This window comes from Oncorhynchus clarkii, chromosome 23 (genome assembly GCF_045791955.1).
Source record: "Oncorhynchus clarkii lewisi isolate Uvic-CL-2024 chromosome 23, UVic_Ocla_1.0, whole genome shotgun sequence".
NCBI lineage: Eukaryota > Metazoa > Chordata > Actinopteri > Salmoniformes > Salmonidae > Oncorhynchus > Oncorhynchus clarkii.
Window position 1 is genome coordinate 31,729,942 of NC_092169.1, and position 26,559 is coordinate 31,756,500.

Sequence of the window (26,559 nt, forward strand, 5' to 3'; positions counted from 1 at the left end):
GTGACAAGATGATTCCCATGTCACCATTCAGCATAAATATCAGCCATTCACCAGCTTCTTCTCCCTTCTATGTGCCTTGCTATCTTTCCCTTCCACTATCTTAGTGCACATCCCTGTCATCATCTGGTTTCATGAGGAGGGTCCTAGCCTATTCCCCCATTCTATGCCTTTGTCTGAAATTGCACCCTATTCCCTATATAGTGTATAATTATTTTGCAGAGCCAGCACACTATTTAGGGAATGGGGTGTCATTTTGGAAGTCCCCACTATCTCTTGAACAGTTGACATTATTTTATTGTCTTACGTCAGATTGTCTCACATAGGAGTGATGTCACTTGGCAGAAAACAGTGGGTATTTGTCATCATTGAAGTGCTTTCATTCGGTGTCTCGCCAACCAATCAGGGATGGGCATTGGTTGTGCATTCCACCCAGATAATAATATACATTCTGAAAATATTAATTTAGGGCTCTATTCAATATGTATCGCGCAAATTCAGCATTACAGCGTATTTACATTTCAAGGCAATGTTCCTGCGTTAGCGGAGACTGCATTCACGGTAAACCTTATGTCGGCTCAATCAGAAATTACCTTTACATTTCTATCGCACATTTCTAAAGCTTCAGTGATACAGACTGACTAGAGCCTTAACAGAATCTTAATTCTCTGTTGATGGTTTTGTTGCATGACGCTTGCCTTGCACACATCAAAGCCTTATTTCACCCTTACTCCATCTTCATTCAGAGGCAGCTCCAAACTCACTCGCCAAACTTCTCTACTCTGAACTCCGTAATGTTTAGTCTTAATAACTAATGGATCATTTGGTTCCCTCCACCTCTCCTCCCGTTCTTCATCCATTCTGTCCCTATCCCTTCCTCCTGTTTTCCTTCCTCCCTTCCTTCCACCTATCCATCTTCCCTCCCTCTTGTCTGTACAGTGTCCCTCTGCCTAAGGAGGAACCAGCCCAGGCCACTGAGGACCAACCCAGGCCTCTCATCTCTGTCGATGACCAGTCTCCTCCTCCAATCCTCTATTAGCTCCATGCTCTACTTCCTATTATCCTTGCCTCTGATTGGTTGCTGTAAAGCACAGATACATTTAGCCAGCCAATTGGAAGAAGAACCCTGATTTGTTTGACAAATCCAAGCACACACAGGACTAATCTTTCACAAGTAGAGTAGACCATGTGCTGCACAAGTTTTAGCACAGACTGAACTATCCATAGCATTCAAGCACACCTAGCCTTGGACTGCCTCTTCAATACAATTAAAGCATTTGAAAACAGTAATAAACTGTATGCAGTAAATTATAACTGAATCTGTTACTTGTTAATAATGTATGAATATGCTTAAGAAAAGGTAATTGTTTGATCTATCTTATTGTGGGTGTCTAGTTCTATGATCTAGTCGTATTTTACTTCTTGCTATTAGCGATTTGTAAGATTTGGAGGAATTTCTTTGAATTTGTTTGTGTGAGCAATACATTTGTCACAAAGTAAACTATGTTATACAGTATATGTTAAAGGGCCTGTATCAGGGAGAATATAAAGAGCACAGGGCATGGCGGCTTGTAGAAACACATTTCTACATGAGTCTGAGCCGCACACTAGATTAGGAGAGATGGAGAAAGAAAAGGTCAATGTTATACACAATACTGTAAGTTATAGCATTCAAATGCTTTTCACTGTTATTCTCATATTTTAAATGACAGAAAAACAATAATATTAAGCATTCATGCATATATCAATTGTATAGTATGACATTAATACATAACAATACAAAGGAGTTGTTGTATTTCGTACTATTTTATAAATGTATTTGCTTCTCATCCCGTTTCATTTGTCTGTAAATTTATAAAAAAAACACTGAATTTACTAGAGAAAATAAAGTGATATTGCAGAGTATATTCCAGATATTACCTGTGCGTTTCTACTGTGTTTATAAGAAACTCTTGAAAAGCACGTCTCCTTTTATACTCTCTTTGCTTCATGTTTTTACATTATCATTTTTTAAAGTGAGCATTATGAGTTGGCTAGAGAGCACAAACAGATTTGGGACCAGGCTATGTAATACATGAGACCCACATCCTTGTGTAAAACAGATTTTATTTGTATTTCATAATAAGGTACAGAAAGTAACCATGTGACCAGTAAGTGAGTGTGGGTGGGGCACATTTACTGACAGCATGCCTAAACTAGTCCTGCTCGTTTAAATTACAACCAGCGCATTACCAAATGTTGCTCCTTATCACAATACCCCCTTTGTCTCACTAGCCTGGGTACCAGTTGGTTTGTGTCATCATTACAGTGGCATGATGACACAAACAGACTGGTACCCAGGCTATCGTCTCGCTATACAGATGTAGGATCTTAATTTGATCACCCTGTTGCAGGAGAACTTTCCTACAATGCAGGGCGTTTCAAAATTGTAGAGTATTTGATGTTTAAAAAGCCTTTGGAAGTTTGTAATTTCCTCTTTGAAAATTGTATCAATCCCTACAAAAATGTCCATGAATTATAACCCACAATATTCACATTTCCTGTTGCTCCAGGATTATTTTCCTGCTGTAGCAAACTATCTCAAATTAAGATCCTATATCTGTAGGGTTAAAACATTATAGATCAAATATATATTCCTGTTCCTGTTTTCCTCATGACTTCATTAAATATATCTCTTTGGCAACAATAAAACAAAGACATCTCCTTTTATCTCCCACTTCCAGGTCATTTCTTGATATGTTCTTTCTTTTTTTGATATATAAAAATAGTACATACACAGACGGCGGTCTAGATAGATCTATAGACACTATACTAGTGAACAATATTAAAGCTCTAGAAAGGCAAACAAACAGAACAAAACACACTGACTGCATGGAGACTAGAGTGGATCTGTGAACCATAGAAATAGAACCTACTGTATGTAATTCTATATCTATGTGAACTAAATTGGCACCCTGGTTCTTTGAAGCTAAAGCCTACAGTGACATTAGCCTGGTCCCAGATCTGTTTGTACTGTCTTGCCAACCTATGGTGATTGAGGTAGGCAAGACTGCACAAACATACCTGCGACCATGCTGCAGTGATACTGATGTAATACTGCATTATCTTACCAGCCTGACTGTACGGAATGCTTTCTATGTTACACCCACAACCACCCAACTTCCTTTCTATAGCACATACATTTTCACATACTGTACATAGCAAAGTAAGGTCCATAAATTCCAAATGCACCTTCCATTGTTAAAATCATGAACACAACCGTGAAACATTACACAACGACAAACCCATGTAGCATCACCAAACCCTTGACCACCACACAGCTGAACATAAACAATATGTTAACACTGAACAAGTACTCAGTTCTGTGGTCTTTTAATAGTCATTGGATTATTTCATCTTCAACATGTTACCGAAGCCACTTGAGCCACTTGAAAATAATTTGTTTGTTCTTCTATTCTTTAAGTTTCATTTTTAGGTTTCATATTTCTTAAAAGTGATAATTTCATCAAAGGTGTTCTATAAAAATGATATGCTACTGTATCTGTAAGTTTATCTGTGTATTTGTAAGCTTGCAGTTCTTATACTGCAGTACGATTTTCAGAATCGGAAATGTACAAGTTCTTTGATAATTTAACAAAGAATCTTCACCTCAAGACAAGGAGACCTATTACACAGCATGTGATGACGTGAAGCTCAACACAGAAGCCAATATGTAATATGCTCACAATATGCTGTGATTTACCCACACTATCTGCTGCAAAGCACGTGGATCCAAAATCCTAAAAAAGAAGTACAGCATTTATTAAAAGTCATCTGAATGATATTGCCTCAAAACTGACTTGATGGATTCTCACAATAGCTTAGGTCCAGGGATGTATGTAAAAGCAGAGGTGGAATCACTAGAACCAAAACGGAAGCAAAGGGAACCAACAGGGGAAGGACATACCTGAATTTGTTTTCCGTCGCAAAACGTTTTGCAACTGTTTGCTACGGTGTGCACTAATGATTACACCCCAGGCATTCAGAGGGAGGGGAATAGTGACCCACACAGACAGAGGGAGAGGAATAGTGACTCTGGAATTCTGATTGGTGGGAATCATAAGGGCGATACATACAGTACAATACAGTGGTGGTCCTACTCCTTATAGGAAACTCTGGAGTCACTAAATGCAGCATTGATCATCTCTGCTAATACAGTCATTTCAAGGCAACAACTTTCCGCCTTGTTCAATAGCTCCATTCCTTCACATACACTTAGGTGTCCCATTATTCTCTTCAATGGATGTAAAAGTGTTTGGAAACATGTAACGTTATTATATTACATGTGCCATTTCATTTATATTTGAAGAGGACAGGTAAAGCAATGTCTCAAAGATATGTTGTTGGTCACTTTCCAACACCGATCCTTCAGTGAAAAGCCTGGATTCTGTCCTTTCCTCCATTTTTTCACTCCCTCCTCCTCTGAGTGGGGTACACGGTGTGTTCTGTTTAGATACCCATGTTTTTTGCTCTCCTTAACATACTGTAAATGAGTGATGACTATGGTGGCAAACAACGTTCCAAAGTTCGTCCATAGATTTGTGTTGTCGCTCAAAAAACATGTTGAACGCAACATAAAAGTCTTTACCTGCATATAAGTTCTTTGTAACGTATATTACTCTGTGTATTTACAATTGAAGTAGGAAGTATACATACACCTTAGCCAAATACATTTAAACTAAGTTTTTGTCACAATTCCTGACATTTAATCCTAGTAAAAATTCCCTGTCTTAGGTTAGTTAGGATCACCACTTTATTTTAAGAATGTGAATAAATCAGAAAAATTGTAGAGAATGATTTATTTCAGCTTTTATTTCTTTCATCACATTCCCAGTGTGTCAGTAGTTTACATACACTCAATTAGTATTTGGTAGCATTGCCTTTAAATTGTTTAACCTGGATCAGTTAGCCTTTCACAAGCTTCCCCCAATAAGTTGGGTGAATATTGCCTCATTCCTCCTGACAGAGCTGGTGTAACTGAGTCAGGTTTGTAGGCCTCCATGCTCGCACATGCTCGCACATGCTTTTCCAGTTCTGCCCACAAATTTTCTATAGGATTGAGGTCAGGGCTTTGTGATGAACGGAACCACTTCCTTGCAAGCCAAAGAACACCATCCCAACTGTGAAGCACGTGGGTGGCAGCATCATGTTCGGAGGGTACTTTGCTGCAGGAGGGACTGGTGCACTTCACAAAATAGATGACATCATCAGGGAGGAAAATTATGTGGATATATTGAAGCAACATCTCAAGAAACCAGTCAGGAAATTAAAGCTTGGTCGCAAATGGGTCTTCCAAATGGACAATGACCCCAAGCATACTTCAAAAGATGTGGCAAAATGGCTTAAGGACAACAAAGTCAAGGTATTGGAGTGGTTATCACAAAGCCCTGACCTCAATCCTATAGAAAACTTGTGGGCAGAACTGAAAAAGCATGTGTGACCAAGGAGGCCTACAAACCTGATACAGTTACACCAGCCCTGTCAGGAGGAATGGGCCAAAATCCACCCAACTTATTGTGGGAAGCTTGTGGAAGGCTACCCAAAACGTTTGACCCAAGTGAAACAATTTAAAGGCAATGCTACCAAATACTAATTGAGTGTATGTAAACTTCTGACCCACTGGGAATGATGAAATAAATAAAAGCTGAAATAAATCATTCTCTCTACTATTATTCTGATATTTCACATTCGTAAAATAAAGTGGTGATCCTAACTGACCTAAGACATGGAATTTTTACTAGGATTAAATGTAAGGAATTGTGAAAAGCTGAGTTTAAATGTATTTGGCTGAGGTGTATGTAAACTTCCAATTTCAACTGTATTATCATATATTATTTTATATATTCTCATAAGAGTTGATTCTCTTTTCTCCTCTTCTTCCACACCATAAACAATAAGAGGCACTGTCTTTTCAGAAACCTGATGTCCAAAAAGCTCTACATAAAAGTCACGATAAGTTTATGTGGTGCAGCTCCTGGGTGGCTGTCTACTCTCTGTCCCCATCCTCACTGCTCCCTGAAGAGATGGAGAGAGAGAGAGAGAGAGAGAGAGACAGAGGGAGAGTGACAGAGGGAGAGGGTGAGAGAAAGTGCGAGAGAGAGAGAGAGAGAGAGAGAGAGACAGAGAGACAGAGGGAGAGTGACAGAGGGAGAGGGCGAGAGAAAGTGCGAGAGAGAGAGAGAGAGAGAGAGAGAGAGAGAGAGAGAGAGAGACAGAGAGACAGAGGGAGAGTGACAGAGGGAGAGGGCGAGAGAAAGTGCGAGAGAGAGAGAGAGAGAGAGAGAGAGAGAGAGAGAGAGGCGGATAGTTACAACTTATTCATTATGTTTCATTATTCACTTTGTAAAATCCATACAATAAGTTCTCCTCAGACATGTTTCTAATGAAACATCACTCACCTGGACCAGAGTCTATGTCGGAGTCGGAGACGTGTGTGATGGAGAAGCGAGACACATGGCTAGGGGAAACGGTGAAGCGGGAGTACTGCACCGCTGGTTTGGGCTCCGGGGCCTTGGAGGTGGCGGGCAGGCTGGGTGTGGAGGGGGTTGAGGCTGAGGAGGAGGCAGCCATCTTGGATGAGGAAGTCGGGAGGGGCAACAAGGGGAAGTCATCCTCCCACTCATACCCTGCACCTGAAGTGAAAGAGGGAGGAAGGTAGAGAGAAAGGAAGAGAGAGGGAGGGAGGGAGGAAAGTAGGTATGGAGAGAGGAAGAGAAAGGGAGCAGTTTGGAAACAGCCTCTTATATTTTACACATCTAAAATCATAGATTTGAGATTGATTATGAAATGAAATGCCGATTGACTTCAATCAATGTTTCAATGTAAGTAGTGGACTCTGGACTAGTGTACTTACTCTCTTCTGAGATGTTTCCATCTGAGGAGTCATCAGAGGTTGGTTGTTTGCTCTCTGAACCCTGTCCGCTGGTCTCAGCTTCTGGAGAGAAACCATGCTCAGCCAGCTCTTTAGTTGGGCTCTGCTGGAAACGGACAGTAGTCAAAAGGTTAGAACTATGGTTAGTGTGCATTTTAAACAAAAATATACTGAACAAATATATAAACACAACATGCAAAAATGTCTAAGATTTTACCGAGTTACAGTTCATATAAGGAAATAAGTCAATTTAAATAAATGCATTAGGCTCTAATCTATGGATTTCACATGACTGGGCAGGGGTGCAGCCATGGGTGGACCATGGAGGGCATAGGCCCACCCACTAGGCACCCAGCCCCAACCAGCAGGGAGCCAGGCCGAGTCAATCAGAATGATTTTTCCCACACGACAAAACTGCACATTTTAAAGTGGCCTTTCATTGTCCCCAGCACAAGGTGCACCTGTGTAATAATCATGCTGTTTAATCAGCTTCTTAATATGACACATCTGTCAGGTGGATGGAGTATCTTGGCAAAGGAGAAATGCTCCCTAACAGGGATGTAAACAAATTTGTTCACAAAATTTGAGAGAAATACAGTTTTTGTACGTATGGAAACTTTATGGGATTATTTTACTTTCAGCTCATTAAACATGGGACCAACACTATACATGTTGCGTTTATATTTTTGTTCAGTGTCTATAGTAGTATGTCTAGTTTAATTCAAGGCACAAAAAAATATCTTATTTGTCTTATACCATGTGACTTAGATAGAATGAAAAAAGCAGAAAATGACTATGAACTTGTGAACTAGCATGATGCAGAAACTACCCTTTCCGTTATCTTGTTTTCCTTCATCTGTGATTGACTACTCACCTGGTCAAACAAGTAAACAGTGACATCATCAAAGAAGGACACCACCTTCTTCTTTCGTCCCAGCAAGTCATCAGCGAGCGACTCGGAGGTGAGCGTGGTGGGCACCTTCAGTAGACTACGTAGGTTATGAGCATCGCTACAGTCGCTGACCACGATGGGTACCACATGGTTCTCCTCCTCGCTCTCCTCCCCTCCACTCTGCTCCTCTTGAACACTGTAACACCTCAGCTCCTCATCTGACTCACTGTCATCCGAGTCACCATCTCCGTCCTCCTCATCCGCCTCCCCCCCGTCTGTGAGCGACACCCGGACCGGAGGGGGAGTCATCGGGGGGAGAGGTGATGGAGGAATGGAGGGAGGGGAGGAGGAGGAGAAGCGTTGACGTCGTGCAGGAGGTCCGTTCTCTTCATCATCATCGTCCTTGTCAATGCTCTCTGACCTTTCGCAAGATGCTTCTTGTAGGACATCTGCTAATTCTAAGGCTTCAGATGAGTCCTCCATGTCTCTTCGCTCTCCTTCCTCTTCCTCCTCCTCCTTGGTACCAGAGTTGGTTTCAGTACTGCTGCTCCTCTTGAGTTCCCCCAGGGCTTCTTCCATAGCCCCCACCACCTCTGCTGCCCAGTCTCCCAGGGAAGAGGGCTCCTCCTGGGCAGGCCATCCCTCTGACCCTTCCTCTACTTCTCCTGAGATATTAGAGGCCAATTCTAGCCCCAGCTCCAGCCCTTCATCATGGTGGCACTCTTCTGTCAAGCAACCCTCCATCTCTGGGTCTTCACTCTCCTCCAGAAGAGCTAAGGTCTCATCTTCCTCCTCCTCTTCCTCTATATGAAGAGGGCTGTGTTCCCTCTTCTCTGTCAGGCTCTCCTCCTCTTCCTCTATATGAAGAGGGCTGAGCTCCCTCTCTGTCAGACTCTCCTCCTCCTCCTCTTCCTCTATATGAAGAGGGCTGAGTTCCCTCTTCTCTGTCAGGCTCACCTCCCCCTCTCCCTCCTCCTCTTCCTCTATATGAAGAGGGCTGAGTTCCCTCTTCTCTGTCAGGCTCACCTCCCCCTCTCCCTCCTCCTCTTCCTCTATATGAAGAGGGCTGAGTTCCCTCTTCTCTGTCAGGCTCATCTCCCCCTCTCCCTCCTCTTCCTCTATACGAAGAGGGTTGAGTTCCCTCTTCCTTGTCAGGCTCTCCTCCTTTTCTCCCTCCTCCACTCCTACATTTTCATCACCCCCCACTTTCTCATCCTCATCATCCCTGGAAAGGCGCTCATTCTCATAGTCAGAGAAGTAGGCAGAGTCCCTGTAAGGGTTCTTCTCACTTAGGGGGGCCAGCTCCTTCTCTTTGTCTGTGATCTGTGAGGCTGCTAGAGTCACATCTTCATCCAGGGTAGGTTCATCCTCATCCTCCGGTGGAGCCACCTCGGCCTCCTCTCCCCCCTCCTCCCCCTCTTCATCCAGGCTGGTGTCCAGGACAGACTCCCCAAGTGGCTGGGTGAATGTCTTTGGGTCCCGGGGCTCATTGTGGGGCTCCTTGGGGACAAACTCTGGGCTCTCGTTATTCTCTGTGTCGTACCCGCTATCCATTGCCTTGGGGGAGGAACTAGATGGGTGGGAGGAGCTGAAGGCAGGGCTGAATGGCTCTGTGGTGGAGCCGGCCGCTAAAGGCATCAGGTCCATGGAATCCATGGAAGTCATGGAATCGGGTGTTCCCACCTGCTTCTGCAGGGACTTGAGGGGATGGGCCAAGGAGGGGGAGGTGTTAAGGTCCCCGGCCGATGCCTCGTCAGCAAAGATCCCTGAGGTCACGTCAGTAATGTCATCGTCTTCATCATCGTCGTCGGTATAGCAGTCGGAGATGTCCACTAGACTGATGCTGGAGCAGTGGTCTCTGTCCAGGCCGCTGTCTAAGGTATGGCTCAGCTCTGACTCTGGCTCAACCAAGCAGACTAGGCCAGGCACATTCACTGAGGGAAGTGGGGCAGTCATAGCCATAGTCATGTCCTCTGGTTTAGGATCAGTGAGAACCCCTTTGTCTTCTGTGACAACCTCTTGCTTGTGGTCTATGGAAAGGGTATCGTCCATAGTGATGTCAACATACTGAACAGGGTGGTCAAGGTTGGTTACGGTTGTGGTTGTGTTAGTGTTGTGTGTCAGGGTTGATTTAGACACACTAGGCCCTCCCGGTGCTGGAGACAGATTCACACTCTCTTCCTCGTTGTTGAGTATCTCTACAATCTGATCTCTGTAGCCATCACAGGTGTAGTTTCGCACCACTAGGCCTGTAAGGGGGTCGACGAAATGAGAGTGGCAGCACTCGATTGGTGGCGGCTTCACCTCCCTCTCCCCCTCCCTCTCATGGCACAGATAGATGTAGGTGTTGTAGGCGTTGTCAGAGGGTATCAGGGTATGATGCTTCCCCAGGGATAGACAGCTGCTGTCTTTAGCCGAAGCCGCCGTAGCCTCCAGGCAGTCTATGGGTTTAACTGCAGCAGAGACAGAGGAGCGGAAGGTCAGGTTGTGCTCCTCAGGCCACGAGTCCTCTATGTCGGTAGTGGGCATAGTGTAGAGAAAGTCTACATAGGCATCCTGTTGTTGCCTACAGCCAGCCTGTCTACTACGGCCCAGGCCTAGACTGTTGTTGTTAGTGCAATGGCTAGAGAGATTAGAGGGCCAGGTGTTACTACTGTTGATTCTCTGCCTCTCTGAGAATATATCCTCTTCCTCGTCCGAGTCTTCCGACGCCATGGTGATGCTGACTGAGTGGGTGTGGCCTGGCATGGTCGGCATGGTTTTCCTCAGAGAACCCATCATGTCATAGTAACCCCCAGTGACGCTACTCCCCCCAATGATGGAGCCTGGTCCCTTGGTCGTCTCCAGGTAGGGGTCCCCTACTCCAAAAGGAGGACCACCACCCTGGGGAGGGGTACTGATGGAGGGAGATATCCCCAGAGGGTTTTCCAGTTCCCCCAGGGCCTGACGCAGGCTCCGGGACCCCCAGCTCTCCTTGTGGGGCTCGGGGGGAGAGTGTTCCCGCCCCATCAGGTAGTGCTGGTGATGGTCCAGACCCAGACCCATGTGGTGGCCTATGCCCATAGGGGGTGAGTGTTCGTAGTAGAACCCCCCATCCCGGTCCTTGTAGGAGACGTAATGACCAGCCTCCCAGGGTCTCAGGGGGCTGGAGTCAGAGACTTGCCCCAGCAGGGGTTCCATGGTCAGGGAGATGGCCGGGCTTCCATCTGGGTCCGAGTCATACGCTCCACCACCCCCAGCTTTACGGATGTCTGCCGACCAGTACGAGTCCACAGGCTTGGAGTGGGCCTGGGAGGGACATGCACCCATCCCCATAATACACTCCCCTGAGTCTGCACTGCCACTGCCTGTCAGGAAGCTCCCGTTGCTGCCCTGGTAGTCTGGGCTGTAGGAGCACATGGTGTAGTCCAGGTCCATGTTGATGTGACAGTCCACACCAGGCTCCTCCATGCGGACGTAGTACTCAGCGCTCACTGAAGGACTACAGGCGCTGAGCACCGGCACCACCCCGACCCCAGAACCATGCAGCATCTTGGGCTCGTAGTAGGCCACCCCACCACAGCCCCCCACCATGCCCCCTGGCCCAGGGGGGTAGTACAGGTCCTGGCGGTGGTAGTTGACGGCCCCCAGGGTACCGCTGGAGGACAAGGCAGCACGGTGGTAAGGCTGCTCCGCCCCCGCCCGAGCCTTCTCCCACTTGTACTCGAAGTTCAGGCCGTGGCTGGTCTCGGTCACGGTCAGTATATCATCTCCTGACTCACTGTGGTAGCCGTCGCATCCAGAGAACTGCTCCAGCAGGGGGAAGGAGGAGGAGGGGAGGTCTGTAGACAGATAAGTACTTTGGTAATCCCCTAAGAGAAAATGTAATGTCAAACAGCAGCAGACTGTAATCAACTAAAGCAGGGTTGGTGGGCCTTGAGTATGTGAGTATTCTTTTACCTTTATTTAACTAGGCAAGTCAGTTAAGAACAAATTCTTATTTACAATGACAGCCTACTGTGGAACCGTAGGTTAACTGCCTTGTTCAGGGGCAGAACGACAGATTTGTATCTTGTCAGCTCGGGGATTCGATCTACCGACTTTTCGGTTACTGGCCCAATGCTCTAACCACTATGCTACTGCCGCCCCGAGTAATGAGTAAACATTTATAATCACACACTATTTCTTCTTAATTTGGGTTATTTGAGGACAGTATATTTCTCTTCCTGAAAAGAGCAATGTGCAGATTTGTATTTTATTTTAAAACAGAAGCAGACAATAAAACATAATGCAAAGTAGACAGGAGCAATAAAAAGTGTCGTAAACGTACCAATGGCCAGGGCTCCTGCCCCATGGTGGAGGCTGTTGGGGCCAGCGTTGGGGTTGGGACGCAGGGAGTTCCAGCGCCTCTCAAAGTCCTCCTCGGCCTCGTTGGCCCCCTTGGCACACAGGTAGCTGAGTAACAGGTGGACCTCCTCTGCATTGGGCCTCTGGTCTGGTTGGAGCCAGCAGAACTGCATCACCTCATACCTGGTGACACAAGAACACACGCACATACACACACCACAACAACCATTACAACAACCATGGGATACAGGAAGATATAATGAACCACAAATGAATCTATCGGCTGTAGTCATCACACATCAGTCGTTTTATGTCTGTGTCCAAAATGCCACACTATTCTCTATTTAGTGCACAATGTTTGACTAGAGCCCTAGGCACTAAATAGGGTGCCATTTGGGACGCAGATTATGTGTGGGATGACGTTTGTCTGTGTTTGTCTGTGTGTGTCTGTCGTTCCGTCTGTCTCCGTGTGTGTGTGTGTGTGTGTGTGTGTGTGTGTGTGTGTGTGTGTGTGTGTGTGTGTGTGTGTGTGTGTGTGTGTATGTGTATGTGTGTGTGAGTGAGTGAGAGAGACACTCACCAGCGCTCTGCCAGGGGTATATTGAGCAGGGGCTTGGGCAGTCGGAGCTGCTGTTCCCTCACAGCGTACGTCAGGACCTGTCTGTCAGAATAGTGTCTGTACGGCTGGTTGCCCAACTCAAACAACTCCCAGATAGTCACGCCCAGAGACCTGAAAAAACACTCAACATCAGACTATAGAATCACGGGGAAGAGCAACACATAAAATCAAAATACACATATTTCGTAAACAAAAGGTGTGGACTAACAGTGAAATGCTTACTTACATGTAAAGCATAACAATCCATATTTATTGGGGAAAACATTGGATAATTACGATCACTGAGACCAAAATCCAGATAGGGTCGGTTTCCTGGACACAGATTCCTCGACTAAAAAGCATGCTCCATTGAGATTGGTCTTCATCCAGAATTTGGCTGAATCAATCTATTTATCTGTCAGTCGATTGATGTTCTTACCAGACGTTGCTCTGTTTGCTCTGGCCTACTACCAGTAGGTTGCCATGGACTTCATCTATGAGTTCTGGAGCGATCCAACGCAGTGGCACGTACATCTGGTCTGACGTCACAAAGTAGTCATCTTTGTACTTATTGTGTGACAGGCCGTAGTCTCCAATCTTCACTGTGACATCAGCGGTCAGAAGGCAGTTTCTCAGGGCCAAGTCACTGCAGGGAAGACAGAGAACACAATTGTACATGAGATGATAATTGATTGATGATGTATATGCATAACGGGCAAGTTATCATGGTGAGTCAATGGACAGTCTGACATTTTCAATACTGTACTAAAAGCCTTACAGAACTTCATGCAGTCAATCAATACAGTTTTACTCATCAATTTGAACCATTCCTTATAAGTGGATGCTGTGTAGACAGTGAAGAGAAGAGGTCACTCTGGAGAGAAGAGGTCTCCCCCTGCAACAAAATCACTGATGCTGGAGTCTATGAAGAGGCACTCAGGCAGCACCAGGATATTGTTACAGGAAGGAACCAATAGGAACCAAGAAGAAATCCAACAACTCACAGCTACGGGATTCTGGGAACCTAGTTTGTCATAGGTTTCTACAGAACAAGAATATGATGTGACGTCTGGCAGCACGTGACTACCGGGTACCACCAGTCTACAGGGTAATAACAGTATAATTCCAATGAGTGGGTTGTAGTATAAAGACTATAACATAGTGGTAATGATATATAGATAGAGGAAGTGACACCCACCTGTGTATGAAGTTGTGTTTGTGTAGGTGCAGGAGTCCTGAGGCAATCTCACAGGCCATCCTCTGCAGTATCAGGGGTTCAGGGGTCATTGTGTCTGCAGTCCGACAGCTCCGCATGTACCCTTTCACATCACCCTGGTGACATGGAGGAGATATATAGAGATGTTCTTTTTTTGAACCGTTATTTAACTAGGCAAGTCAGTTAAGAACACATCCTTATTTACAATGACGGCCTACCTAGATATAGTGAAGATCCGAGTATGAGGCAATTCCAATTTCAATTCCACTCAATTCAGAAAGCAAACTAAATTCAAAATGTCCATCATTAAAAAGCATTGAGGAGAACTGGAATTGGAATTTGGACTTCCTGATTTGACTGGAATTGAAATGGAACCCTAGTGGAGATATTAGAGATATATAGATATTGACACAATAAAGGATGCTGTTTAGACATTTAGCTAATTACAGTACAGCTAGGTCACTGCACACTGGCTGAAGGACTTTTTGGAAGTGAAACGTCCTGTCAATGAGTGTAGGTAGTAGGTCTTCCCTCAGAATGGATACGTCACAATCAGTTAATTGCTCACTCAGCCAGTAATACAATATCTGGTCACTGGGGGGCAGACAAATGCAAACTAATATAATATATTGGCACAATCACTTCAGTACAAAGATGAGTATCATAGACGTGATTATAGTAGCCAGATATACAGTGGTCCAGTAGTCCAATCAGTCCAATAGATGATGAGGGTCATAGACTGCCTGCAGTAAAGAGATCGCAATAGACGCTGGACCATGACTCTAGCTAGTCCAGCAGGCTACTGACTACAATGGCCGTAGACAGATAGGCAGGCCTATATGAAGTGGTGCAGTAACAGTCACAGTCCAGTTTAGTACTCACCAAAGGGCAGAACTCCATGACCAGCAGGTAAGGGGTGACCTCAGTGCACTGCGCCAGGCACTGCAGGAGGGCTGGGTGCTGGAGGGCACTGGAGACGGACGGGTGCAATGTCACAGAGTTAGTGTCGGCACAAAGCACTGTCATGCCAAATAAAGAAACAGGACTTGGTCTTCAATCAACTCGAGGTAAATTCCAGAAAAAGTGGGAAAGATAGACAGAGAAAGATTAAGTCTGTTCACCGGTATGGCTGGGCCTCTTCCAGGAAGTGCATCTGGTCCTGAACACTGGCACTGGCCTTCAGCTCCTTAACCACCACCTGGGTGGTGCTGAGACCCGCATTCACCTCCCCCAGGAGAACCTAGTAATAGAGCCACAGAGACACACCGAGAGGGTACGCACAACACGCACATACACACACACACAGAGACACACCGAGAGGGTACGCACAACACACACATACACACACACACACACAGAAACACAGAGACACACCGAGAGGATACGCACAACACACACATACACACACACACACACACAGAAACACAGAGACAGATGGGGAGGAATGGAAGACATAAACACAAAGTCAAACAGAGAGACACGCAGCGAGATAGTCAGAGACAAAGACAGAGGAAAGGCACACAAAAAAATTATTCCCAAACAGTACACACACGGAAGTGGTTATTGTGGAGGACAAACATGATTGAGGAGGATACACATACGTTCAGGCGAAACGCGGATGGGACAGTCACACAAATGCAAGTAAACAGAGAGATACACAGAGACAGAGAGGCATACACAGAGAGAGAGAGAGGCATACACAGAGACAGAGAGGCATACACAGGACATGCAGATTAATATAGAGACCAACAAGAAATACAGAACCACACGTGACAGAGTGGTGTGCATGCGGTCACAGAGACAGACACACAAGAATGGACATACCCAGTCAAGATACACAAGTGTGGGGTAAGGGTGTGTGCACGAGTGTATGAGCGTGAGAGAGAACAGACAAAGGGAGGGAACGAGAGAATGACGATAATCAGTTATCTTCATGTCAGAGTAGCTCAGAGTAAGCTGATCGCATGAAAGCCTGGGTAAACCTTCTACTACCACTTCACATATTAATATGCCATTTAACACACTTCTAGCCATAGTGACTTGCAGTGACTTTACGTATCAGTGGCCCCAGGAATCGAACAGACAATCAGGTATTGCAAGCATCGTGCCCTACCAACTGAGCCACACAGGAACCTGCACAATGTAACATGTCTTGTAACTACTCATTTTCACACTATAGTCATAACCATGAACCCAATGAGTAACTGCAATACTTGTTACAGTCTTTAAAATCATAATTACACAGTAATAGGAACAGTGAAATGAGTGAAATGTAAAGTAAAACTCCTGCATTGCTAGGGCGGGCTACACGGTTCTCCCTGAGTTAATATATGCCATTCACCAGACGCTTTTATCCAAAACACATTTTTCATGTATGTGTGGTCCCGGGAATCAAACCCGTTATCCTGGTGTTGCAAGCGCCATGCTCTACCAACAGAGCTACAGAGGACCACAAGTCCTTTGTGTGGCGTTGTACCTCTCTGTACCCGGCCGTGTCAGTCAGTCAGGGAGACGTCACGGGGATCAGCCCAGGATTACCGTTACAGACACACATTACAGGTAATGCACCGTCAGCCATTTGAACAGGCTCGCTCCTTACCACGACTGGGATCACAGCTCAGGGCACAACAACCGTGAACGTGACAGAACATTTCATCTAGCTACCTCTCATAATCCTGTACAGTAGCCTCCAGCACAGCGAAAATAACCAACAAAATACAACCAAAAGAATTCACAAGTAAACGTGAGGAGGGAGAGAGTGGTTTTACCTTTCCGAACCAGCCATCGCCGATCTCCTTCAAGTAGAGAAGACTGTGGCGACCGAGCTCTGTGGACTTCAGGAGTTGGACTTGGGAGACAGAATAAAAAGAGAGATGTTAGAGAATGACCTTGCAAGTTTTACAACACAGCTATTATTCAGTTTTAAACAATACAAACATCCACATACAAACGGATAAACACCAACAACATCACACCTGCCGAGACCCACCTCAGCATTGGTTTATTTCAGACAATAACTCTCGATTTCAAGCCTCAGGCTTAAGAAAGAAATGTCATCTGGCCATATACACATCTCCGTGTACAATGAAAGCGATATAAGCCATCCATCTTGCAATGGGTCAAGCATCCTCTAAGTCCCAAAACTCGCCATGTTGATTTGTTTTGATTTGAGACAAAAATGACAGCAAAAGCCATGGTCCAAAAAGAAAGTTCCTCGAAGGTCAGTCAGAGGCAGGCCCTGGCATCATAGCATCAGCCTCAGTCCTTCTCTCTCATTGCTGTATCCTATCTGTCAGTAGCACGGTGATGTCCTGTGTCCCGCGTCTATCCTTTCCCCTGCAAACACCAGCCTGCTCTCACGCTCACTCTCAGCCCAAACTCATCCAAACGAGACAGGAGTGACAGCAACATTACTCCTCTGTCCTTCCCCCTCTCTCATTCCCTCCATCCCTCTCTCCCCCAACAATGACCGATGACACTCACATTCTCTGCTCCAGAGGAGGACAGACAGATCTTTGTGGCAGTAAACCCCCCTCAGACCGGCCTACACAGACCCCTCCCTGTGTGAGGGCCATATCTGACGCCTCTGCCCTATAATGTTCCAGAGGCTAGTCATTCCGTGGGGAGTGGGTACGCTCGCTCGCTACTGCAGACTCTGGCCTACAGAGAATCACAGCCATTGTCTGTGTACTACCACTGGGACTGTATGGTACCAGAAAGGACCAACCACAGACACTGGGCCTCGAAGCTCAGTGACACAGTTGTGAACTGACCCTCTAGTGATAACTGACAACTTAGAAAAGAGGTTACGCCATTTTGTTTCCTCCATCTTTCCCTCTTACTTCTAGAATGGCTTGGAACTCCAACTTCTTAGAACTCGTCTCAGAACGTCTTCAACTCTGGGTGTGCCCATTCTCTCACACCTGATTCAACTAATCAACTCCTCATTAAGCCTTTGATGACTGGAATCAGGTGCCTGCACGGCCAGTGGGTCTCCAGGACCAGGATAAAGACGCTTGCTGAGGGCCACAGATAGTCCAAGGAGATGCCCATAGTAACAGCCATGACTATCAGCCTACTACCATACATTCAGAGTCTTCCATCTTTCCTGTCAACAGTAAGCCAATTCATTTCTGACGGGAAGTCTTTTTGAAAGATGAGGATCACTCGGGCCAAATGGAATTCCCATTATCATCATCATCAACATCGCAGAAGCACACAGGGCGGGAGGGGGTTCATATATATATATGTGTGTGTGTGTGTGTGTGTGTGTGTGTGTGTGTGTGTGTGTTCACACCAGTGCACCCTGTGACCTGTGCGGGTGTAAGTGTGACTGTATAACAGCACAGCTGTATCAGGGTGGGTCTTCGTCTTGGGGACCAGTTCTGGCTCTGGACCTAGCCAAGGTCTGACAGTATGGGAGCCCCACCTCTCCCCCATCTTCCTCCCACCTCTCCCCCTCTACCTCGAACCTCTGCCTCCCAGCAACACAGCATATACAACAGGGGAACTGTTGATGTTGACAGCCTGTATTCACTGGTCCATCTTGGAAATGAGAGAGCCTTGAAACCTAAATGATCCTTTAAGAGAGAGAGTGAGAAAGAGAGAAAGAGATAGTGAAAGAGAGAGAAAGGTAGATATATAGAGAGAAATAGGTATATATATAGAGAGAGACAGTGAAAGAGAGAGAGATAGGTATGAATAGAGAGATAGATAGGTATAGACAGAGTGAGAAAGAGAGAGAGAGAGATAGGTATACAGAGAGAGAGAGATAGGCATATACAAATACGAAAGTATTTGGCCCCCTTGAACTTTGCGACCTTTTGCCACATTTCAGGCTTCAAACATAAAGATAAAGAATCAACAACAAGTGGGACACAATCATGAAGTGGAACGACATTTATTGGATATTTCAAACTTTTTTAACAAATCAAAAACTGAAAAATTATTCAGCCCCTATACTTTCAGTGCAGCAAACTCTCTCCAGAAGTTCAGTGAGGATCTCTGAATGATCCAATGTTGACCTAAATGACTAATGATGATGATAAATACATAAATACAATCCACCTGTGTGTAATCAAGTCTCCGTATAAATGCACCTTCACTGTGATAGTCTCAGAGGTCCGTTAAAAGCGCAGAGAGCATCATGAAGAACAAGGAACACACCAGGCAGGTCCGAGATACTGTTGTGAAGAAGTTTAAAGCCGGATTTGGATACAAAAAGATTTCCCAAGCTTTAAACATCCCAAGGAGCACTGTGCAAGCGATAATATTGAAATGGAAGGAGTATCAGACCACTGCAAATCTACCAAGACCTGGCCGTCCCTCTAAACTTTCAGCTCATACAAGGAGAAGACTGATCAGAGATGCAGCCAAGAGGCCCATGATCACTCTGGATGAACTGCAGAGATCTACAGCTGAGGTGGGAGACTCTGTCCATAGGACAACAATCAGTCGTATATTGCACAAATCTGGCCTTTATGGAAGAGTGGCAAGAAGAAAGCCATTTCTTAAAGATATCCATAAAAAGTGTTGTTTAAAGTTTGCCACAAGCCACCTGGGAGACACACCAAACATGTGGAAGAAGGTGCTCTGGTCAGATGAAACCAAAATTGAACTTTTTGACAACAATGCAAAACGTTATGTTTGGCGTAAAAGCAACACAGCTCATCACCCTGAACACACCATCCCCACTGTCAAACATGGTGGTGGCAGCATCATGGTTTGGGCCTGCTTTTCTTCAGCAGGGACAGGGAAGATGGTTAAAATTGATGGGAAGATGGATGTAGCCAAATACAGGACCATTCTGGAAGAAAACCTGTTGGAGTCTGCAAAAGACCTGAGACTGGGACGGAGATTTGTCTTCCAACAAGACAATGATCCAAAATATAAAGCAAAATCTACAATGGAATGGTTCAAAAATAAACATATCCAGGTGTTAGAATGGCCAAGTCAAAGTCCAGACCTGAATCCAATCGAGAATCTGTGGAAAGAACTGAAAACTGCTGTTCACAAATGCTCTCCATCCAACCTCACTGAGCTCGAGCTGTTTTGCAAGGAGGAATGGGAAAAAATGTCAGTCTCTCGATGTGCAAAACTGATAGAGACATACCCCAAGCGACTTACAGCTGTAATCGCAGCAAAAGGTGGCGCTACAAAGTATTAACTTAAGGGGGCTGAATAATTTTGCACGCCCAATTTTTCAGTTTTTGATTTGTTAAAAAAGTTTGAAATATCCAATACATGTCATTCCACTTCATGATTGTGTCCCACTTGTTGTTGATTCTTCACAAAAAAAATACAGTTTTATATCTTTATGTTTGAAGCCTGAAATGTGGCAAAAGGTCGCAAAGTTCAAGGGGGCCGAATACTTTCGCAAGGCACTGTATAGAGAGAGAGAGACAGTGAGCGAGAGAGAGAGAGAAGAGAGAGAGAGAGAGAGAGAGAGAGAGAGAGAGAGAGAGAGAGAGAGAGAGATAGTATACCTGTCTCTCATCCTGTGATGTCGGCAGCAGGCACAAGGTCCTGTGGCCAGCTCATAAGGAACTCATGGGGAGTGGTCTGAAAAGATTGAATGTCTGACCTCAGCCCCCTAACTAAAGAGGCCTTTCCACTGACCCTGTAAAACACCAAAATAAAGATTCCCTGCCCATCTGCATGAATGTGCCTTAGGCATGCTGCAAGGAGGCATGAGGACTGCAGATGTGGCCAGGGCAATAAATTGCCATGTCCGTACTGTGAGATGCCTTTGACAAAGATACAGGCAGACAGGACGGACAGCTGACCATCCTCGCAGTGGCAGACCACGTGTAACAACACCTACACAGGATCGGTACATCTGAACATCACGCCTGCGGGACAGGTACAGGATGGCAACAACAACTGCCCGAGTTACACCAGCAAAGCACAATCCCTCCATCAGTGCTCAGACTGTCCACAATAGGCTGAGAGAGGCTGGACTGAGGGCTTGTAGGCCTGTTGTAAGGCAGGTCCTCACCAGACATTCCAGGCAACAACGTCGCCTATGGGCACAAACCCACCATGGCTGGTCCAGACAGGACTGGCAAGAAGTGCTCTTCACTGACGAGTCGTGTTTTTGTCTCACCAGGGGTGATGGTTGGATTTGCGTTTATCGTCAAAGGAATGAGCAGTACACCGAGGCCTGTACTCTGGAGCGGGATCGATTTGGAGGTGGAGGGTCCGTCATGGTCTGGCGCTGTGTGTCACAGCATCATCGGACTGAGCTTCCGGCGCCGACAGAGATGGCCGCCTCGCTTCGCGTTCCTAGGAAACTATGCAGTTTTTTGTTTTTTTACGTGTTATTTCTTACATTAGTACCCCAGGTCATCTTAGGTTTCATTACATACAGTCGAGAAGAACTACTGAATATAAGATCAGCATCAACTCACCATCAGTACGACCAAGAATATGTTTTTCGCGACGCGGATCCTGTGTTCTGCCTTACGAACAGGACAACGGAGTGGATCCTATGCAGCGACCCAAAAAAACGACTCCGAAAGAGAGGGAAACGAGGCGGTCTTCTGGTCAGACTCCGGAGACGGGCACAGCGCGCACCACTCCCTAGCATTCTTCTTGCCAATGTCCAGTCTCTTGACAACAAGGTTGATGAAATCCGAGCAAGGGTAGCATTCCAGAGGGACATCAGAGACTGTAACGTTCTTTGCTTCACGGAAACGTGGCTTACTGGAGAGACGCAATCCGAAGCGGTGCAGCCAACAGGTTTCTCCACGCATCGCGCAGACAGGAAAAAACATCTTTCTGGTAAAAAGAGGGGCGGGGGCGTATGCCTTATGACTAACGTGACATGGTGCGATGAAAGAAACATACAGGAACTCAAATCCTTCTGTTCACCTGATTTAGAATTCCTCACAATCAAATGTAGACCGCATTATCTACCAAGAGAATTCTCTTCGATTATAATCACAGCCGTATATATCCCCCCCCAAGCAGACACATCGATGGCTCTGAACGAACTTTATTTAACTCTCTGCAAACTGGAAACAATTTATCCGGAGGCTGCATTCATTGTAGCTGGGGATTTTAACAAGGCTAATCTGAAAACAAGACTCCCCAAATTTTATCAGCATATCGATTGCGCAACCAGGGGAGGAAAGACCTTGGACCATTGTTACTCTAACTTCCGCGACGCATATAAGGCCCTGCCCCGCCCCCCTTTCGGAAAAGCTGACCACGACTCCATTTTGTTGATCCCTGCCTACAGACAGAAACTAAAACAAGAGGCTCCCACGCTGAGGTCTGTCCAACGCTGGTCCGACCAAGCTGACTCCACACTCCAAGACTGCTTCCATCACGTGGACTGGGAGATGTTTCGTATTGCGTCAGATAACAACATTGACGAATACGCTGATTCGGTGTGCGAGTTCATTAGAACGTGCGTTGAAGATGTCGTTCCCATAGCAACGATTAAAACATTCCCTAACCAGAAACCGTGGATTGATGGCAGCATTCGTGTGAAACTGAAAGCGCGAACCACTGCTTTTAATCAGGGCAAGGTGTCTGGTAACATGACCGAATACAAACAGTGCAGCTATTCCCTCCGCAAGGCTATCAAACAAGCTAAGCGCCAGTACAGAGACAAAGTAGAATCTCAATTCAACGGCTCAGACACAAGAGGCATGTGGCAGGGTCTACAGTCAATCACGGACTACAGGAAGAAACCCAGCCCAGTCACGGACCAGGATGTCTTGCTCCCAGGCAGACTAAATAACTTTTTTGCCCGCTTTGAGGACAATACAGTGCCACTGACACGGCCTGCAACGAAAACATGCGGTCTCTCCTTCACTGCAGCCGAGGTGAGTAAGACATTTAAACGTGTTAACCCTCGCAAGGCTGCAGGCCCAGATGGCATCCCCAGCCGCGCCCTCAGAGCATGCGCAGACCAGCTGGCCGGTGTGTTTACGGACATATTCAATCAATCCCTATACCAGTCTGCTGTTCCCACATGCTTCAAGAGGGCCACCATTGTTCCTGTTCCCAAGAAAGCTAAGGTAACTGAGCTAAATGACTACCGCCCCGTAGCACTCACATCCGTCATCATGAAGTGCTTTGAGAGACTAGTCAAGGACCATATCACCTCCACCCTACCTGACACCCTAGACCCACTCCAATTTGCTTACCGCCCAAATAGGTCCACAGACGATGCAATCTCAACCACACTGCACACTGCCCTAACCCATCTGGACAAGAGGAATACCTATGTGAGAATGCTGTTCATCGACTACAGCTCGGCATTCAACACCATAGTACCCTCCAAGCTCGTCATCAAGCTCGAGACCCTGGGTCTCGACCCCGCCCTGTGCAACTGGGTACTGGACTTCCTGACGGGCCGCCCCCAGGTGGTGAGGGTAGGCAACAACATCTCCTCCCCGCTGATCCTCAACACTGGGGCCCCACAAGGTTGCGTTCTGAGCCCTCTCCTGTACTCCCTGTTCACCCACGACTGCGTGGCCACGCACGCCTCCAACTCAATCATCAAGTTTGCGGACGACACAACAGTGGTAGGCTTGATTACCAACAACGATGAGACGGCCTACAGGGAGGAGGTGAGGGCCCTCGGAGTGTGGTGTCAGGAAAACAACCTCACACTCAACGTCAACAAAACTAAGGAGATGATTGTGGACTTCAGGAAACAGCAGAGGGAACACCCCCCTATCCACATCGATGGAACAGTAGTGGAGAGGGTAGCAAGTTTTAAGTTCCTCGGCATACACATCACAGACAAACTGAATTGGTCCACTCACACAGACAGCATCGTGAAGAAGGCGCAGCAGCGCCTCTTCAACCTCAGGAGGCTGAAGAAATTCGGCTTGTCACCAAAAGCACTCACAAACTTCTACAGATGCACAATCGAGAGCATCCTGGCGGGCTGTATCACCGCCTGGTATGGCAACTGCACCGCCCTCAACCGTAAGGCTCTCCAGAGGGTAGTGAGGTCTGCACAACGCATCACCGGGGGCAAACTACCTGCCCTCCAGGACACCTACACCACCCGATGTCACAGGAAGGCCATAAAGATCATCAAGGACATCAACCACCCGAGCCACTGCCTGTTCACCCCGCTATCATCCAGAAGGCGAGGTCAGTACAGGTGCATCAAAGCTGGGACCGAGAGACTGAAAAACAGCTTCTATCTCAAGGCCATCAGACTGTTAAACAGCCACCACTAACACTGAGTGGCTGCTGCCAACACACTGACACTGACTCAACTCCAGCCACTTTAATAATGGGAATTGATGGGAAATGATGTAAATATATCACTAGCCACTTTAAACAATGCTACCTTATATAAATGTTACTTACCCTACATTATTCATCTCATACGCATACGTATATACTGTACTCTATATCATCGACGGTATCCTTATGTAATACATGTATCACTAGCCACTTTATACTATACTATGCCACTTTGTTTACATACTCATCTCATTTGTACATACTGTACCCGATACCATCTACTGTATCTTGCCTATGCTGCTCTGTACCATCACTCATTCATATATCCTTATGTACATATTCTTTATCCCCTTACACTGTGTACAAGACAGTAGTTTTGGAATTGTTAGTTAGATTACTTGTTATTACTGCATTGTCGGAACTAGAAGCACAAGCATTTCGCTACACTCGCATTAACATCTGCTAACCATGTGTATGTGACAAATAAAATTTGATTTGATTTGATTTGATTTGTCATTGCAGGCAATGCTGTGCGTTACAGGGAAGACATCCTCCTCCCTTATGTGGTACCTTTCCTGCAGGCTGCTTGTTCTGTGCGTGATTTCCTGCAAGACAGGAATTTGGAACTTGCAGGTGCCTTGGTGGAAGAGTGGGGTAACATCTCACAGCAAGAACTGGCAAATCTGGTGCAGTCTATGAGGAGGAGATGCACTGCAGTACTTAATGCAGCTGGTGGCCACACTAGATACTGACTGTTACTTTTGATTTTGACCCCCCCCTTTGTTCAGGGACACATTATTCCATTTATGTTAGTCACATGTCTGTGGAACTTGTTCAGTTTATGTCTCAGTTGTTGAATCTTATGTTCGTACAAATATTTACCCATGTTAATTTTGCTGAAAATAAATGCAGTTCACTGTGAGAGGACGTTTCTTTTTGTGCTGAGTTCATGTCCTGACAGAACAGCTGTTTTTTTCAGCATAGGCCTACAGCATGTACTGCAAGTTACTCCATTTGTGATAGTCCATTATCTTATTTCAACATACTGAGTTAAAAGAAAGTTTGCACAATATATATTCCACAAATCTAACCATGTAGATTGATTATAATCCATCTAAACGGTCTTCATGCAACAGTTTATAAAACACATACTAATTATACACTATTTTCACAATTTGAATTATATTCATCAAAAATTCTACACCAACAATAGCAAAACGAACTGGCCCACTCAGATTTAGCAAGATGTTTGAGGGTGGAATAAGCTAGCAAGCAAGCTACAAGAACTCAATAAACACAGCACATTTTGCAGAAATTAATGGTCAAATAGTAATCGGATTAATGTCATTGTTTATTTCAAGGTATGTCTTTATTTTTGCTGAACTACTTGATCTTTATTGGTTTTATATAACTTGCAGGATATCATGGTAGCCAATATTTATGTTAGACATTATACCTGGATTTACTGTTACTGCTGCTACTGTAGTAACGTTAGCAACGTTAGCACTAAGGTTAGCATGTGGCTAGCTATAGCTACCATCGGCCAACAACAGAGTGTAGCCAGTTTGGTTATAGATGTTCAATGTCTATTAGGATGGTAAAGGTTCATCTTGATTTTGTGTAAAAGTACGAGAAATGCTAATGTGCTGAACTGCTAATAAGCGATGTGTTTCAAGGCCACTAGTGGTTGGCTAGTAAGGGTAAGGCAGCAGGTGTGTAAAATAGGCTAAAGGCCTGAGCACTGTATGTGTGATAAAACATACAGAATAAATAAATCACAGGATATAATCAGATGATAAATTGGCTATATTCAGAGTGCCAAAATACTTATTCAAAAACAATAAGGACTCTGTGGGTCATTACCGTCTTGAGTGGACAGTGGCTTCGATCAAATTCAGATAAAATATACATTTCTCCTAAAATAAAAATGTAAAGTGATATGTCGTATTGGGAATTTTAGTCCCAATACAACAATGTTAATCTCCTTGGGGACAAGATTACTCTCATGTCCACTAAAGTGCTGGGCCCATACTCACAAAACCTCTCAGAGTGCTGAGTGCTGATGAGTGCTGATCTAGGATCAAGTCCTCCCTGGCCATATAATATGCATTGTGATCTCAAAGACAAAACTGATCCTAGATCAGCACTTCTACTCAGAGACTCTTTATGAATATGGGCCGTGGCTTTGATGAACAGTATATTGGAATTGCTAGTCAAGCAGCAGACTGACCTACAAACTGACCCACAGCAAACTGTCTAGTACGAATCATTAATTCAGCCCGCCTTCTGATGTCATGGGTGTATCAATCCAGATCGGCATGCATCAGCCCCATAGCCTACACATCAACACACAACCAGGGCCATTGTCACAGATAGACAGAAAGACAGGGAGAGAAAGAGGG

General features: G+C 45.5%; 2 protein-coding genes across 7 annotated transcripts in view; one reads left to right on the forward strand and one right to left on the reverse strand.

Annotated features, from left to right (window-relative positions):
- LOC139381725 (BAR/IMD domain containing adaptor protein 2b) overlaps positions 1–1,902 on the forward strand; it is a 151,479-nt gene extending 149,577 nt beyond the window's left edge. For all 4 annotated transcript variants that reach the window (XM_071125451.1, XM_071125454.1, XM_071125453.1 and 1 more), the window contains one exon: positions 937–1,902. In XM_071125451.1, the coding sequence (XP_070981552.1) occupies positions 937–1,036 (100 nt within the window). In that variant the 3' untranslated portion in view covers positions 1,037–1,902. The remainder of the gene's footprint in view (positions 1–936) is intronic.
- A 77-nt stretch (positions 1,903–1,979) lies between these two features.
- The window catches only part of LOC139381079 (apoptosis-associated tyrosine kinase b), an 89,501-nt gene continuing 64,921 nt past the window's right edge, over positions 1,980–26,559 (reverse strand). Inside the window, exons 1-12 of one of the 3 annotated variants that reach the window (XM_071124320.1) lie at positions 16,929–17,329; positions 16,708–16,787; positions 15,061–15,179; positions 14,822–14,909; positions 13,922–14,055; positions 13,163–13,369; positions 12,706–12,855; positions 12,109–12,308; positions 7,782–11,620; positions 6,890–7,013; positions 6,435–6,668; positions 5,796–6,044 (exon numbers count right to left, since the gene is read on the reverse strand). In XM_071124320.1, coding sequence (XP_070980421.1) covers positions 5,995–6,044; positions 6,435–6,668; positions 6,890–7,013; positions 7,782–11,620; positions 12,109–12,308; positions 12,706–12,855; positions 13,163–13,369; positions 13,922–14,055; positions 14,822–14,909; positions 15,061–15,092 — 5,058 coding nt within the window. In that variant the 5' untranslated portion in view covers positions 15,093–15,179; positions 16,708–16,787; positions 16,929–17,329 and the 3' untranslated portion in view covers positions 5,796–5,994. Of the gene's footprint in view, positions 6,052–6,434; positions 6,669–6,889; positions 7,014–7,781; positions 11,621–12,108; positions 12,309–12,705; positions 12,856–13,162; positions 13,370–13,921; positions 14,056–14,821; positions 14,910–15,060; positions 15,180–16,707; positions 16,788–16,928; positions 17,330–26,559 lie in introns of those variants that run through there. The other 2 variants (XM_071124318.1, XM_071124319.1) reach the window with 2 other exon arrangements.